Source organism: Bicyclus anynana, chromosome 11 (genome assembly GCF_947172395.1).
Source record: "Bicyclus anynana chromosome 11, ilBicAnyn1.1, whole genome shotgun sequence".
Classification (NCBI taxonomy): Eukaryota; Metazoa; Arthropoda; class Insecta; order Lepidoptera; family Nymphalidae; genus Bicyclus; species Bicyclus anynana.
The window spans coordinates 14,310,338-14,326,549 of NC_069093.1; the positions used below are offsets into that span (position 1 = coordinate 14,310,338).

Consider the following 16,212-nt stretch of genomic DNA (forward strand, 5'->3'; position numbering starts at 1 on the left):
CGCACTTTACTGGTGACGACGACAAAAACATTAATTTGCATGATTTCTTCGTCTTTATATACGAAATATTGAGTTATATCGTAAAAATGATGTTTTGTAGATTAAATAGCGCATGAGTTTAATATTCTTATCACCATGTCGTGAACTTGTAAAACCGGCACATAAACGCAGTTTATTTGCGTTTGAAAACAGAACAATTCACTCAAATCGTGACCGAGGTGTGAATGTGAAACTATTTTTGAGTACAAGTCAGGTGAACTATAACTATATTAGTTATAGTTCACCGTACTTCCTTATCTAAATTGAAGATGATTGATTCATAATAATAGTCAATACCAATCATTAGACCGATACCAACTGATAAGTGATACCCATATGAGTGATAATGTTAAGATTACTCATACATTATATTTCTTTTTTAATTTATTTTACGGCCTTGGATACAAGTCCTTATATGACTTGCTTTAAATGCAAATATTACAACTTTTCTTAAAAATAATACAAGCATTTAAAATCATCGTCGTCGTCGTCTACTAGTACTACTGTATTTTATTTTTTTTGTATTGTGTTACTAATGAAATCTAAAACAAGCTTATAAAATAAATGGTTCCTCAACAAGTCCTTAATGTGGCGGGGATCACACTTAAATTAGTTTTCTTCCATTACCAACTCTATCAAACTTGCTAGTATTATTCTTTGTTTACCAAAAGCTGAACACTTGAAAATTATGTGATTGATATCTGCGTCGTCTTTTTTACAGTACATGCATTTGTTAACTTTATAAATTTTTTATTTGAATAAATGGCTTGGCACTAAACAGTGACCAAATCTTAGTCGGTTTATTACTGATATGAATTTTCTTGAATCCCAACTCATTTTGTTATACCATGGCCGCACCGGTATTTCATTTTGTTTGCCTGTGTACCAACTTTTACTAGTTTCTTTCCAAAGTTCACGCCAAAGCAACAGAAGTTGCTTTGGCTCTCTTCTTCCCTCCATGATAAAAGTCTGCAAATGGAGTTTTGATATTCTCTGAACAATCTTCATTAAACAATACTTGTCTTGCTACAGAATCCACCAGTTCATTTCCCGCTATACCTATGTGGGAGGGTACCCAGACGAATTCAACGATAATGATTTAATTTACATTTGAACACTTTATTAAACACATATATTACTGAAAAACTTTTAAATTAAAATTTACAATTATAAAAGCGCGCTTCTCGATTCCCGCCAAAAATCGAATTACTTAGATAACTCATATCACTCCATTAACACTAAGACAATAGTAATCGTTTATTAAACCATCGATTAAATAGAGAGGGAAAAACAAATGTAATAATTATAAATATTCTCTTTGGGAAAAATAAAATGTGTGTCGTGCTATTTAATATGACGTGTCATATAAAGCGATAAAAAAATAAATATGGAGACAATAATCAAGGTGAACAAATAAAATGGCTAAATGTTTTGCTGTGTGTGGTTGTGACAATTTAGGTGTAACAAAACCTGAGTTGGACCGGTTCACTGATAGAATAGAAAATGTTCTCAACGACGAAACAGGGAGAAGGCTTTTTAGAAACTTCATGAACTCAAGCATTTTAATGGAAAAAATGAAACACGGCCAGAAAGCGTTGGATTTGTATGAAAAAGTAGAGCGATTATTAGTTTCATCGGAAAGTGCATCTTTTCAGAGATATTTAGAAGACTACGATAGTTTGGTGAATGCGGCTGAGAGTATTGAAGAATTGGACTTCGCGATGATGAAAAATATGGTGACAGCGCGTGAATCAGAAAATAAGGAAATAATGACTGAAGCGTTGAAAGTTTTAAAAACAGATTTGACCAAAGCACTTAGAAGGGAATACAGCGCTTTTAGATCACATTTTATTCCGTCCAACACAACAAGTACCTAGTTGTAGGTAATTAATAATTAGGCGAAAAAGCAACTGAACAAATGTTTCAACCACAAACGACAATGTAGGTTTCAACATCACATCATTATGTGTAGGTCACAAATTCACATTATGCCAGTTAACTCATACCAAATTTAATAAACACGTACCTACTTGGAATAGTGGCATATCTAATAATAATAATAATTTTAGGTAATACCAGGGTACCTTGATTACCATCGGGCCCACTACTATCTAAACTGGTTAGGTTTTATCAAGTAAAAATATTAACAGCGGCTCGAGTAAATGAAAATGTCGACCGGCGGCTGTTTTTTTTTTCAATGACTACCCACAAATAGTTATTGAAATGTTGAAATATTATGTATTTGTGTTTATCACGTTATAATTCTTATTGTTTACTTGTTATTATATAATTGTTTAAAGTTTATTTGTTAGCACTACTATTATTACAACTTTTTATTATTCTTGTACGCTCAAACTGAAATGTACTAGCCTGTAAGTTTCACATAAGTGAATGAGTGAATTTCTTGTGAAATAATAAATATTTTAAACCCAGTTAAATTATACATATAGGTACATAAAAATGCTAAGAAGCTACTTTATCATCAGATCTTTTTCGTTTTTGAAATTTTCTAACTTCAGTGGCGATTTCCTGGTAAAGATTAGAGGGCCCCCGGCCCTCACAAAGAGGCATAGCACCGCCTAGCTCCGCCTCTAAATAGAAACCGAGGTTATAATGGGTTTTTAGCCACGCGTGTTACACTATACTTTTCACTACGATTGCCAGAAAATAAAATAATTCAGTACAATAATCAATGATTTATTTTAATTAAAAATTAAATGTAAGTAAATAATGAGTATGTGAGGTAAGTGTAACTTTCGTAAGTGAATCCATTCGTTGTTCTGTTCTCCACTTATTAAATTGTGGGTAGGTATATAAGTAAATGCATCTCGACTTTGATGGTAATAGATTGAAAATTTTATCCATCTCCAAACTAAGGCCACCATTCTCACCAGATGAAGACAACAATGACAATTAATGTTGCAAAATATGTAAATTACGGTCACAAATTACATTGAATTTCTTGAAAAAAATCAAGTTTCAATTATTCACGCCAATTGTTTTTTTTAATTTTTTTAAATACTTTTTTATATTGCACACTACAGCCATGTCTTCAAATCTCACTCATTAAATTCGCAACTCAATAAAAACCAAATAAAAAAAAATAACGCATTCCACAGACTTCTTGTCTGTGGAATGCGTTATTTTTTTTTATACATTTCATTCCAATTTCAAGTTTTTATTTTGATCAAACAATCAGCTGGCCTATTTCGTATTTTGTTTTTTTATTAACAACCCATCAAAATAAAAAAACAAATTAATTGACAAAATGTCATCCACATAAGAAAAAATACGTTGCATTCCATTTAAATTCATTTAATATTAATTGCACAATTCTTGTACATTCTCCTAAGTATACGATTCATATCCATTTGGCGAAAATATTTTCACATCTGCGTGAATACATCACAAAATTCAAAATGTCAAAATTATATAACAATGTATAATATATTTTATTCACTTAGGAGATTATTTTTAAGATTTTATACACAAAGGGTAATTTATTTAACAAAAAATTTAATTTTTTTTTTATGACCATAAGGATGGAAAACCAACGTTAAGCTTATCCTCCACCTCTGAATCTGGCCCTTGACAGCTTAGAGTTCGAGTCTAAAGGAAGTCAAACAGATTTTTGACCTATTAGAGGTGAGTACAATCTATTAATTTATAAAGGTCTAATAAACGTGCAACACAAAGGAGATGTCAGATGGTCCATTTCAAGTCCACTCTTGTACATACACGGTACACTTGTATGTACACGGGGTAATCATTAAAATTAAAAAAAATACAAGGATTTTATTAAAATCTTAATAAGTGAATGAATCTAACTAAATAAAATTAAAACCCAAGTTTGTGAGTTATATCAAGATGGCGCCCATATAGCAACTATGACATGTAATAAGAGTTACATCAAGATGACGCCCATATAGCAATTGACAGCAAACGTCAAATCGACTAGTGCATTGAAAAAATGAAAACGTCATCAATCCGCCATTATTACCCATAATAGTTTTGCATTTCTTGGGAGAGATTGAATATTATTTCGAAAGAATTTAAGTAAATTCGTAGATTTGTATAATCGAAAATAGTTAAAAAAATATTTACTTTTATTTCCGCCAGGGTACAATGACTGATCCTGGGCTCCATACAATTTTGGACCATCTCCTTTTGGAGGAATGTTGCTTAGCTCTTACAAAAATCTTCAAACCGCCTAGTAAAAACTTCATAATATTCACAATGATAATTTTATACTAAAGATTGGTTACGTCCATACAAAAATCACCGAAAAAGTGATCTGAATAATAGGCTACAACACTGAGCGCACAATTTTGTCTTTAATTCCATTATATATTTATGTATACATAGTTTTTTAACTTCTTGAACACACAACTCGACAATGCAGACGATATTTAGGTATTATTTGTTTAAATAACTTTTGTTGTAGACCACAACTAACATTAAAATGATGTGGAAATTTCCTCTTTTGAGCGCCTCATTTTACATGACCTAGTAACACATCTAACAGTATTGAATATTCATATGTAATATATACTTTACTACTTGTTTTAGTTTTATTTACTACTGAACGAACAAACAGTTACAATACAAGCCTGACAGCAATTCACTACACAAATTACAAAAAATTACATTTTTTTTATTATTTACTTAATATTGGTTATTCATTGCCAAATAAATATTTTCACATACATACATTTTATAATCATTATCCTTATAAGATAAGAATCAATAATTAAAACATTCATTTATACCAAATAGTTATCACATAATGAAATTTTAGAGTCCATGGCTCATTTTTACATATATTTAAGTGATTTGCTTAAAACTAATGTTGACCACTTTATATAATTATATAGGTACCATTTTAGTTATTTGGAAATAACTAAAATGTAATTCACTTCTAGGTTTTCTTCCACGAGTAGTACATCTCCAGTGGTTTGTTCACCTGGAATAAATTAAAAATAAATATTAATTTAACATCTACAATAATTGTACAACAATGATTACTATTAGAAATCGGTTATAATGATATTTTCTTTTTGGAACGAAGTTACCTATAGTGCATCACGAAAGGGGGTTAGACGGAAAAAATTAAGACCAAAAGTTGTAACGACATCTATACTATCTATACTAATCTATATCTATACTAATATTATAAAGAGGTAAAGTTTGTAAGTTTGTAAGTTTGTCACATTTTTTAAATGGGGTAATCTTCGGAACTACTGGTCCGATTTCAAAAATTCTTTCACCAGTAGAATGCTACATTATCGGGGAGTGCTATAGGCTATTTATTATATATTTTATATTAGTATGATATATATTCGCCGAGTTAACACAGTTTTTGTCATACAGGTCGGACCGAAAATCCTCTTAAGCAGACTTATTCGCATGCGCTGCCTTAACCATTGTGTAAAATTGAAGTTAATGTATGGAGGCTTTATGTATCTTTAAAAGTTCTACAAAAAAGTCCGCGACACCATATATCTATCTTCTATATATTAGCGGATATAGTACCTTTTGTGTTTTAAAAATTATAAATTTTATATAATTAGGTTTGCGTCATTATTTATGCTACTTAACTTAAATCCTTATCAAAATAAATTATTTAATAATCACAAGGATATTATGGAGATAAGTTTTGCCCTTTAAAGTATGTTAATTAGTTAAATAGTTTCGGAGATAATACAAAATTTCTAAAAGACGCAGAAATTCCGCTACATGACGCCCCGCGCTTTCAATTACGTAGTTCCCGTTCCCGTGTGAATATGGGGATCAAACCTTATATATAGCCTATGACACTCGCAAATAACGTAGCTTACTACTGGTAAAAGAATTTTCTAAATCGGTCCAGTAGATCCAGAGATTACCCCTCTTTAGTTTCTTGGGAAATAGTCCTTTGGTCATCGCACCACGCTCAAAGGGCAGGACCGATTTTGCTAAAGGTAGGGGAAGGGTAGAGGTAAGGTAGGGAAGGTGTAGGGTACGAGTAGGTTAGGGTAGGGTAGGGGTAGGGTACGGGTAAGGTAGGAGTAGGGTAAGGGTAGGGTAGAGGTAAAGCAGGGGTAGGGTAGGGTTAGGGTTAGCGGTAGGGTAAGGGAAAAGTAGGGGCACAGTAGGGTTGGGTAGGTTTAGGTAGGGAGTAGGGAAGATGTGTACATAAGTAAAAGCGAAAGCGAAAGCATGACCGCTATCACACTAATATTTTAAAGACGAAAGTTTGTGTGTGTGTGTATGTTTGTTCCTCCTTTACGCTGCGACTGCTAAAGCGATTTGGATGAAATTTGGAATGGAAATAGATTTTATTCTGGATTAACACATAGGCTACTTTTCATCCCGGAAAAATGCATGGTTTCCGAGGGATTTCTAAAAAAACTAATTTTACGCGGACGAAGTCGCAGGCGTCCGCTAGTAGTATATATAGTTGTAAGCCGTGCGTCGTGCGCGTGTTTCTCTGTCTGTCTGTCTCTGTCTCCTGATGGTAAGTAATAATATGGTAATGTAATCTTAGACGGAAGCATTCTAACTTGTTAGGAGGAGGATGAAAATCCACACCTCTTTACTGGAACACTAAATCGCTTGGCAGTACGTCTATGTCTTTGTCGGTAGGGTGGTAACTAGCCACGGCCGAAGCCTCTCACCAGCCAGACCTAAATTCAAATTGTATGAATAATGCCTGCCCTACTTAAAAGCCTTGTGCACGCCACAGCTAGCTACTAACGAGAGAGGTTACCAAAAACAGACGCACACAGTATAAATCACTCCTCTAAGTCCAATTATTATTTTTAAACAGCATAAATTTTATTACTTTGATTATTAACATACTAGCGGACGCCCGCGACTTACAACCCCTATTTCACCCCCTTCTTAATATATTTTCGCAATAAAATGTATCCTATAACTTTTTCTGTTTTTCATTTCAATTCATACAGTAGTTTCAGCGTGATGCCCGGGTAACAAAAAAACACAGACAGATAGACAAAAACCGAAAAAAAAATATTTTTAGCTTCAGTATCGATTATATAATGCCCTCCAACAAAAATTTTTAAAAATATCTTCAATGTACAGAATTGGACCTGCTACATTTTTATTATAAGTATAGATAAAAAGTGTACCGACATGAGTTACCTTCCAGAATTTATCGTTGATCTGCCTCAAGGTCTGCGAGCCAGCCAGCGGCACAAACTGTCCAGGTGTGGGCGCCACGTATATGCAGAAGTTGAGTAAACGGTACGCTTCAGGTAGTTCTGCGTCCAGGTCGAGCGTGAGACGCATTGCCAGGTACTTACTCAGGTGGTCCACTGGAATTATATTGTCATTTGTTGAATATAAAGTTAATGATAACGGGGATGATGACTAGGTTTTTTAATTAGATGAAAATTCATAGTTTTAGCTTCCTTACATTTTTTAATATGTGAACTATAAACATAAACGCACAAATAACAAAGATATTAGTAATATTGTTTAAATGCCCATACAAATCTAACGGTTATTATGTACCTACGACGTCATTAATTCGTACCGTTTCGTATTCGTATTTTGTATGGGGTGTTTTCAGGGATCCATGTCAGCGCCCATATCTGACCCTTTTAATCCCTGTAGCTCCGAAAATATTGATCGCAGATACCCTGTTACTTTTAGAAAATTCCTTCAATATTAACATACCCCTAATTTATATACAATTTCAAAAAACTGTCATCATCCCTATTATATTGTGATTTGGTGAATATAAAGTTGATGATAACTGAGACTTGTGACTCAACATGCTCTCTGAGCACAGAGGTTTTTTCTATTCTATACCAGGCAGGCACAAAGGTACCTCTTTTTCAATACCAAGCCTCTGATAATATTTTCTTGCATTATCATCATCAACCCATATACCCATACCTCACAGCAGTGCATAAGTCTCCTTTCAGAATGAGAAGGGTTAAGCCAATAGTCTACAACGCTGGCTCAATGCAGATTGGCAGACTTCACAGGCAGAGAATTAAGAAAATTCTCTGGTAAGCAGGTTTCCACAATATGTTTTTCCTTCACTGTTTGAGACACGTTATATTTTATTTCCTAAAATGCACACAACTGAAAAGTTGGAAGTGCATGGACGAGATTCAAACCCACACCCTCTGGAGGCAGAGGTCATATCCACTGGGCTATCACACCTTACATTCTCATCTACACTAATATTATAAAGAGGAAAGATTTGATTGTTTGATTGTATGTTTTGAATAGGCTCTGGATTATGGAACTACTGAACCAATTTGAAAAATTCTTTTACTTTTGGGAAGCTACACTAACTATCACTGAGTATATTCCTATGGGAACGAGAACCACACGGGTGAAACCGTGCGTCATCTGTAGTATGATAATAAACTAGGCAGAGGGCACCTAACAAATACTGATGAAGATGCATAAAAAGTTGAATAAACTAAGTAGGTATTTTACTCTCAAGGAAATATTTTTAATTATCTGTCCACCTTAGTATGTATTAGAACTTTTTAGGCTGAAAATATTCTGCCACAGGTCTCCAATGCGGGTTTCGGTACAATGATGAGCAATACAAAGTCCGACTGGTTGGTTAGTAGGTAAAATCCATAAAAAGCTAAAAAGAATTTTTTTTAAAAATTGGTGCAGAGTTTTGGATGAATTTGAACATGAGAATTTTTTATAATAATAATTATATTTATAACTCACTAGCGGACGCCCGCGACTTCGCCATGTGAAACACAATGTAAACTTTTAACTACCCCTACCCTACCCTACCCCACCCCTACAATATTGGTTTGTAGTAGGTACATGCTATGTATCAGAGATGGCGCTGTATGTGAAAAAAGATTTTCCTGCTTTTCTGTTAAAATTTTTCCTGAATTTTCTTTGCTATAAACCTCACAGAGCCCAAGACGTTTCCAACAAATGCAAAACCGTGGAAATTGGTTCGTATGTTCTGGAGTTATAGCGTCAGGAAGGAAAACCCGACTTATTTTTATATAGTAGATTTAGAAGAATTATTATTAATAAACTTTGTTTGGTAGTTTACTGTGACATTCTTAAATAAATAAAATAGTTGGGCAATTTTAGGTAGGTAAATTTCACCTGAAGCATTAGCAGTGGTTTTCAAGTACCGCACAGAACTGTCCCTCAGTGCCCTCATGAGCTGATTGTCTCCAGTCATCTCTGTGGGATGGGGTTTAAACACCAGCTCTATCTCATTGGGGTTGAGCGGCTCTCCCTCACCTTCTGTGTCCATTGAGTTTTCACCTTCAGTTCTGAAATACATACAAACAATAACCTTAATGATAACAAAATAAAGAGAAATAACTTAGCGTTCCATGGATTCACAGTGCAAAAAATGAGCCAGCCCTTCTGTCACCAGTCGAAGCAACTAACACAGTGATAATGATTTGGAGAAATAACAAAGCGTGCCAGTTTTAAAATTGCTTTTACTTTCATGTGATTCGTGTTTTTTGTTTCCGGTGAAGTGATGATGCAATCTAAGATGGAAGCAAGCTAACTCGTTAGGAGTAGGATGAAAATCTACATACTTTTGCCGGTAGGGTGGTGGTAGCTAGCCACGGCCAACCTCCCACCAGCCAGACCTAGCCTAATTAAGAAAACCTAAAACCTCCATCTTGTAAATCCAGTGCATATTCAACTGTGCCACAGGACATTAAAAAAGTGGCCTGGACTGGATGACTATTGGATAAGTTGATTAAAGTGCTTGTAAACCTGACTGACTAAATACTTGAAATAAACAAACCTCTTTAAACTTTAGCTGTGAAAATATACTATAATCTATAATCCAATTTAGTTTCAAATATCTGAGCTAGGGAATGAACTCAAAACCTGTTATAAATAAACAAATAACCGAGATGGTTGTGAGCTCTTATTTATGACTTATGATAATATAACTATAATTGGAATTAATGAGTCTTGCTAAACTAACCTGCCATCACTAGATTCACTCTCCTCGCTATGTTCCGAAGTCAAAATTGACTTCGCCCTTTTAGTGGTGCTAGTGTTTTTTGAGATTGAGCTGATATTCGAGGGGACAGGAGACGGAGTACTCCTCACTGACGCTGGGTTAGATGTCGACTGACTGGGCGGTGCAGGGTTACTCGCAGACGACCCAGCATCCTTTGGAACTGATGTACTACCATTGCTGCCATTTTGGGGTGCAGGTTCGGTAGTCCCGTTTGTATTAGAAGCAGTAGTGTTTTCCTCGTGATTTTTGCGAGCCCTTTGTGGCCTGTTTTGCGATTGTAGCTTTATACCTTCCGTAATAGAGTTCACTAGAGACGCTTGGGAATGAGACATGTTGATCTTCGCCAGTACTCGCTCCTGGTGAGCTTCGTACTCATCTCTGCTGGGGTATATCTTTGATATAAGCAGATCGAAGTTGGGGTCGGGACGCAGTGATCTTTTTGACACAAGTTTCTTGCGACACGTCGGGCATTCCTTGTTCCCAGATCGGAGCGCCGTAATTATACAATCCGAGCAGAATCTATGTAAGCACTCCTTTGTTGTCATGGTCTTCTTCAGCATATCCAAGCAAATTGGACACATCAATTCGCTGTGCAAACTACGTGGGGACACGGCTATTTCGGTGGCGTCCGTAATCACCTCTTGCGGGGTACGGTGGAGCTCGTAAAGGGATAGCTCCCATGTTTTATTTTGTGAGGGCTCCGTTGAAGACATCTTCGTTATTAATAAGTACCTATTTGTTTTTAAATAACAAACAATCTGCCATTGACAATTTCGACCGCTTCCGCCATATTTTGCCCCACAGATTATAAATTGTGTGAAACTTGAATGTCAATTTTTTTTTATAAGCTGGCTATAACTTTTTACGACTCGGAGTTCTAGCATTTTTATCCAGTTACAAAAATGATACAAACAAACTGACATTATTACCTATACAATCCACTAAATTCATTACTCTTAAATTTATGGCTAAATTATAATAAAATTTACTCACAACATGAACACGAATTTAATAAAAACTTTTTTTACGATTCCCGCGTGACCATCGATTTTCCGTTATAAAAGTAAAGGTAGATGCTTAGAAAATGCCATGCCTATTAGCATGCCTAAAACGAGCGTGCTGTTCAAACTGATACACTCGCTTAAGCTTAGTATGCTTTTTTAAGCAATAAGCAAATAAGTGTGCTCAGAGCAAACATTAAGCAAACTCGAAAAAAGCATGCTTAAAGCAATGTTTCGACGTCCATTTTGTAGAATTCTGACATTCCTATATCCGTTTCCGGTGTTTCAATATGTAAAGTAAAACAGTTGCCATAAAAAAAAATGACAAGTGCAACTAAATCAAAACTTATTCTTTCGATTCTAAAAATGAAATTTATACCTACAGGCTTCAATTTCAATTAAATTATAAATCAATATAAAATCTCGAAAATTACTAAACCGATTTGAAAAATTCTTTCACTGTTTGGAAGCTATAGGCTATATATTTGATCTCCTTATTCCTAAGGGAATGGAAACTACGTGGGTGAATTCTGCTAATAAAATATGAACACGTAACAAAAGTAGTCCTGCGGCGGTTCTAGGTAAATTACCTAGAACCGCCATAGGGCTACATTTGTCCCACCTGTATCTATAACTATAATTCGATATTAAATAATCATTATAAATATAAATAAATTCATCATAGATCATTTAGCAGTACAACACAGTTCACTGTTAGACTTTATTTATTATGCTAACATCCGCGAAAAGCCGACGAACCCATGCGACAACGTCACCCAGTTCCAAAAAATACTCTCTACGTACGTCTCACCCCGAAACCGGAGCATCCTCAGGATATGTTGAGTCTACTGTTCTATTCATGATGAACTTCCGCAAAGTAACACCTGCTTCTATCCAATATCACTATTGTTTGTTTAACCCCTGCAAATCTGTGCAGTTAACTGTGAGCTCAACTCAATCGAGTTGGTTTGGGCCTAGCATGGTATGCAGGGTACTGGGTAGCAGGTCATGTGGCGAGATCAGCACCAATTTGATAATGATAACGACACTTTTATTATTGAGGATAATGATGGAGATATTGATGAAGATGACATTAATGGCGACGACTATGATGCTTATTGATAAATAAAGCTTTCTATAATTACTTTTGATGTTTAATTTTTTCCTAACATAGCAAAATAAATTATTTTAATTATACTTTAAAGTATGCATTATTTGGATTTTGCTTATTTAAATTACTAAATATTTGTTTCTGTAAATTTTGAGATACAAATTATGAAAAAAGTTTGTACCTAATTGTGTAAGCGGCTCACAAGGAGACGCGTGACGTTTGTTTTTCAATAGGTTTCACCGGCTTCAGTACGTTGCTTGTAAAGACTCACTCTGGCTACTCTGTGATAAAAATATAATATCTAACAGGCAATCTGTGATTCATATACCTCAAAATCATAGATCTCCTTTTAAAAAGTAAGAGGTAAATCATAGAAGGTTAATAAATGAAATGTTTTCAATAGAACGGAAAGTATTTATTTGTGTGAAGTTTCGATTTATTGAAGTTACTAGCCGATCACTTCAATATTAGAGTAATTATTACATTGGCTATTACGAGTACGTTACAATTACTTATTCAAGTTGAAAGGCATTAAATACGTGTTGGCATTTAGTGGAATAAATATGTTTACAGTTCCAAATGGTTTGAATACAAGTTGTCCACTTGGTGGACCGACAGACGTCAACCATATTGGTTGATTGCTAGGCTGGCTCACCAATAATGGAGGTTGGTATTGTTGATACGCATAAAACACTTGTTCATGCGGTGGTGGTTGGTTCAACAATACAAAAGCTGGTTGATTTGGTTGATTTATCGCAGGTTGGTTTATCAGAGGTTGATTTGTCGCTGGCTGGTTTATTGCTGGTTGATTTGTCGCTGGCTGGTTTATTGCTGGTTGATTTTGTTGCCCAACCAAGACGTGATTAGGTTCTTGATACAGCGTTCCCACCAGCTGAGGTGGTTTTTCCTGTTGGTTCAACTGTTGTGGACTTATTAGATTAGTCTTGAGAACTATGTTGGTCTTCACTGGATTAGAATTATCTTCTAATAGGTTTTGACCAGTATTTTGTTGATCAGGTGACGCAGGGAATGCATTTGCAGCCAGAAGAAGGCATGGTAGAACTGCAAGCTAAAACAAATATGGTAAAATACATTTAAGTATCATAGGCTACTAAAGTTTTAGGAACAGGATTTAGAATTTTAGATTTACCCAAGCACAAAAAACCTAAATAAATTTAAATTTAATTACTCATGCTCGACAGTGAGCCGAATATGGGTTGATAGTGATGATGTTTTTGTTTTTTTTTTTTATTAGATATTTCTCTCACCAAACTCACCAAATTATTTACTTCCATAATTAAGATGAAAAGCGACTTTTGTAATAATACTAAAATGTATACAAATAACCCGTTCTATATATAAACTCTTTTAATGATATTAGCTGTTACAGGTAACGACATTGATTAGATAATTGTTATGTCATTGGTTAATTAACAAATGATGATATCTACAGGGCATTCCGCTCTATGTATGTACAATATACCAGACCAATTAGGTACCCTCTAAGTTTTATTGGACGTTTATTAATAAATATACACTAGGTACACACAACTATACATTTAAAAACATAGGTAATACACACACATGAAAGTATAACACAATGAAGCATCGATTCTATAGAGATTTTTCCGTCGCCTGTAGACCTAAGAAGCGCGCTGCAAGATTTCTCGTGAAGACAATAAAATCTTTTAAACAAAAAAATTTAACCGACTTCAAAATCACAAAAATAAACTAAATAGCGAAAAACAACATCGTATGTGCTACCTTCTGATCAGTATAAAAGCGGTACCGAGTTAGTGCTGTATTAATTAAAGCCGTTCCTGAAAATCCTAAATCTTTATGGTTTATACGAACAAATTATATACAAGATTAAAATCCCTCCTTCAATGCAAGTGCCTCTAGCCATGTGGCACGTTGAATATCTTTCTACAAACGCTAACGCTTCGAAAACTAACAAAATGTATGTGAATGACAGATCCGATCGACAACTTGATCACGTGGCCTATTTATAGTGTAATACATTTTTAAATTTTTGAAGCGTTAACGTTTGTAGAAGGAGAATCGACGTGCCACATGGCTACAGGCCTAGTTCGCAAAATGGCCTGAGGGTAGGCAGTTAATTTTTGTATCTATGAAGTGCACGTCACTGCTACCGACAGAAGTGCGTGACATGGAAAACTATTTCTATTCTTTCGTGTTATCAGTAATATTTTTTGTTGGAATCTGCAGATTAGATGTGATGAATATTAATAAAGCTAAAACAAAAATCGTGTTGTGAATCTTGTAAACATAAATCTACTCGTACATGGTACATGCAGCACGGTACACGTCTCCTTATGCACGAACTTATATTTTTCAGACATGATAGCTTTCAGTTATTTTTTTAATAGTTAATGACGAGGTTCTTACTTACTCGTATTTTTCAGACATGATAGTTTTCAGTTATTTTTTTTATAGTTAATGACGAGGTTCTTACTGACTCGTATTTTTCAGACGTGATAGTTTTCAGTTATTTTTTTTTAATAGTTAATGAGGAGGTTCTTACTTACTCGTATTTTTCAGACGTGATAGTTTTCAGTTATTTTTTTAATAGTTAATGACGAGGTTCTTACTTAGGTACTCGTATTTTTTAGACGTGATAGTTTTCAGTTATTTTATTTAATAGTCAATGAGGAGATTCTTACTTACTCGAATTTTTCAGACGTGATAGTTTTCAGTTATTTTTTTAATATAGTTAATGACGAGGTTCTTACTTACTCGTATGAAGTGTGTAGACAATATTTTGGTTGAATCCGGGTAGGAGTCATGTTGTAGTGATTTGAGGTAAGATCGTCCAGAATCCATTAGTGGTGTTATGCACAGGCACTTTAGACGGCCTCCGTGACGCAGTGGTATTCGCGATGGATTTACAAGACGGAGGTCCTGGGTTCGATTCCATTGTACCTATATATAGTAAGATAAGTTTATATAAAATTTGAAGGCTTCGTTGGTCTCACAGAAAGGAACAATTATAATGATGACTAAGCTTAGATTATAAATTATTAGATATATAAGTCTGTGAAAGCAACACTTTCGTCATTTTATAAAATCTCAAAAGGAGACTATTCTGGTCCCACCACGTAACAGAGAAAAAAATAAAATATCATATTTCAAGAAAAATATTTTTTTTTTAATTAAAAAAAAACGTGTTATTAAATAAATATACACGTCGAATAGCTAACCTTCTCTCCGTTTTTCGTCGGTTGAAAATCCATTTCCATTCAATCGCTTCAGTAGCCGCAGCGTATAAAAGGAACAAACATACACGCTTACACACAAACTGTTGCCTATAAAATATAAGTGTGATGTGATGACAAAGATCTATCGATATAAGGCATATATTCCACAGTATGTAAAGCTACGTTAGTTTCGTTGCTAAAGTGTAATAATAAAAATAAATTTCGTTCAAAATTCTACATATGAGTACAGCAAACTTCTGAATACCCAAGATTATAGCACGTACGAGAAATTAGTTCGCAGTTTCTAAGTACTTATAGCCTAATTTGCATAAGCCTACCGCGTCCGGTGGCCAAGCCTTTTAAGCCTGGGCCCAAATAGCCTGGCGACTTGCCAACGTAAGACGACAGCTGGCTTAACATTTGGCTCTAACCACTTACTTAGACATTCTAGGAAATTACTCCTTTAGTAGCGGTTCATGTAAAGTTAATTTGTTATAACCCGTGCGCGTTAATTTGACACCTGTCTACGGAAAACATTCATACAAACTCAGTATAAACATCATTCGAGCCAGGTATCAAGATAAAGAAGTGATCAAGACACACAGAACTTTATAATTTACACTTACACATACACACACACAAATAAATCAATAACATAAAAATAGCCCGCACGAGCTGTAGGTACGTACCTAATAGTTACTACCTGCCTACATCTTAAAATATACAACGTTTCAATAAATAAACTTATTAAACTTTTATTCATCATCATCAGCATTATCAGCGTCCTCTGCTGGACATAGGCCTCTTGCATGGACTTTCAAACACAACGGTCAGAGCCGAATTAAGGCA

General features: G+C 34.7%; 2 protein-coding genes across 3 annotated transcripts; both read right to left on the reverse strand.

Moving 5' to 3' along the window:
• Nucleotides 1-2,720: 2,720 nt before the first annotated feature.
• Nucleotides 2,721-10,845, reverse strand: LOC112046490 (E3 ubiquitin-protein ligase RING1). 2 transcript variants are annotated; one of them, XM_024083123.2, is made up of 4 exons: nucleotides 9,995-10,845; nucleotides 9,145-9,317; nucleotides 7,183-7,355; nucleotides 2,721-5,002 (listed from the first exon to the last, which is right to left on the reverse strand). In XM_024083123.2, exons 1-4 carry the CDS (start codon nucleotides 10,744-10,746, stop codon nucleotides 4,958-4,960), a joined length of 1,143 nt encoding a protein of 380 aa, XP_023938891.1. In that variant the 5' UTR covers nucleotides 10,747-10,845; the 3' UTR covers nucleotides 2,721-4,957. The 2 variants fall into 2 exon arrangements, with proteins under 2 accessions (XP_023938891.1, XP_023938890.1); XM_024083122.2 differs by having other exon boundaries at nucleotides 7,174-7,355.
• Nucleotides 10,846-12,538: 1,693 nt separating this feature from the next.
• Nucleotides 12,539-13,576, reverse strand: LOC112046486 (spermidine/spermine N(1)-acetyltransferase-like protein 1). Its single transcript, XM_024083111.2, has 2 exons — nucleotides 13,423-13,576; nucleotides 12,539-13,214 (listed from the first exon to the last, which is right to left on the reverse strand). The coding sequence occupies exons 1-2, from the start codon at nucleotides 13,438-13,440 to the stop codon at nucleotides 12,654-12,656; spliced, it is 579 nt and encodes a 192-aa protein (XP_023938879.2). The 5' UTR covers nucleotides 13,441-13,576; the 3' UTR covers nucleotides 12,539-12,653.
• Between the last annotated feature and the right edge of the window lie 2,636 nt (nucleotides 13,577-16,212).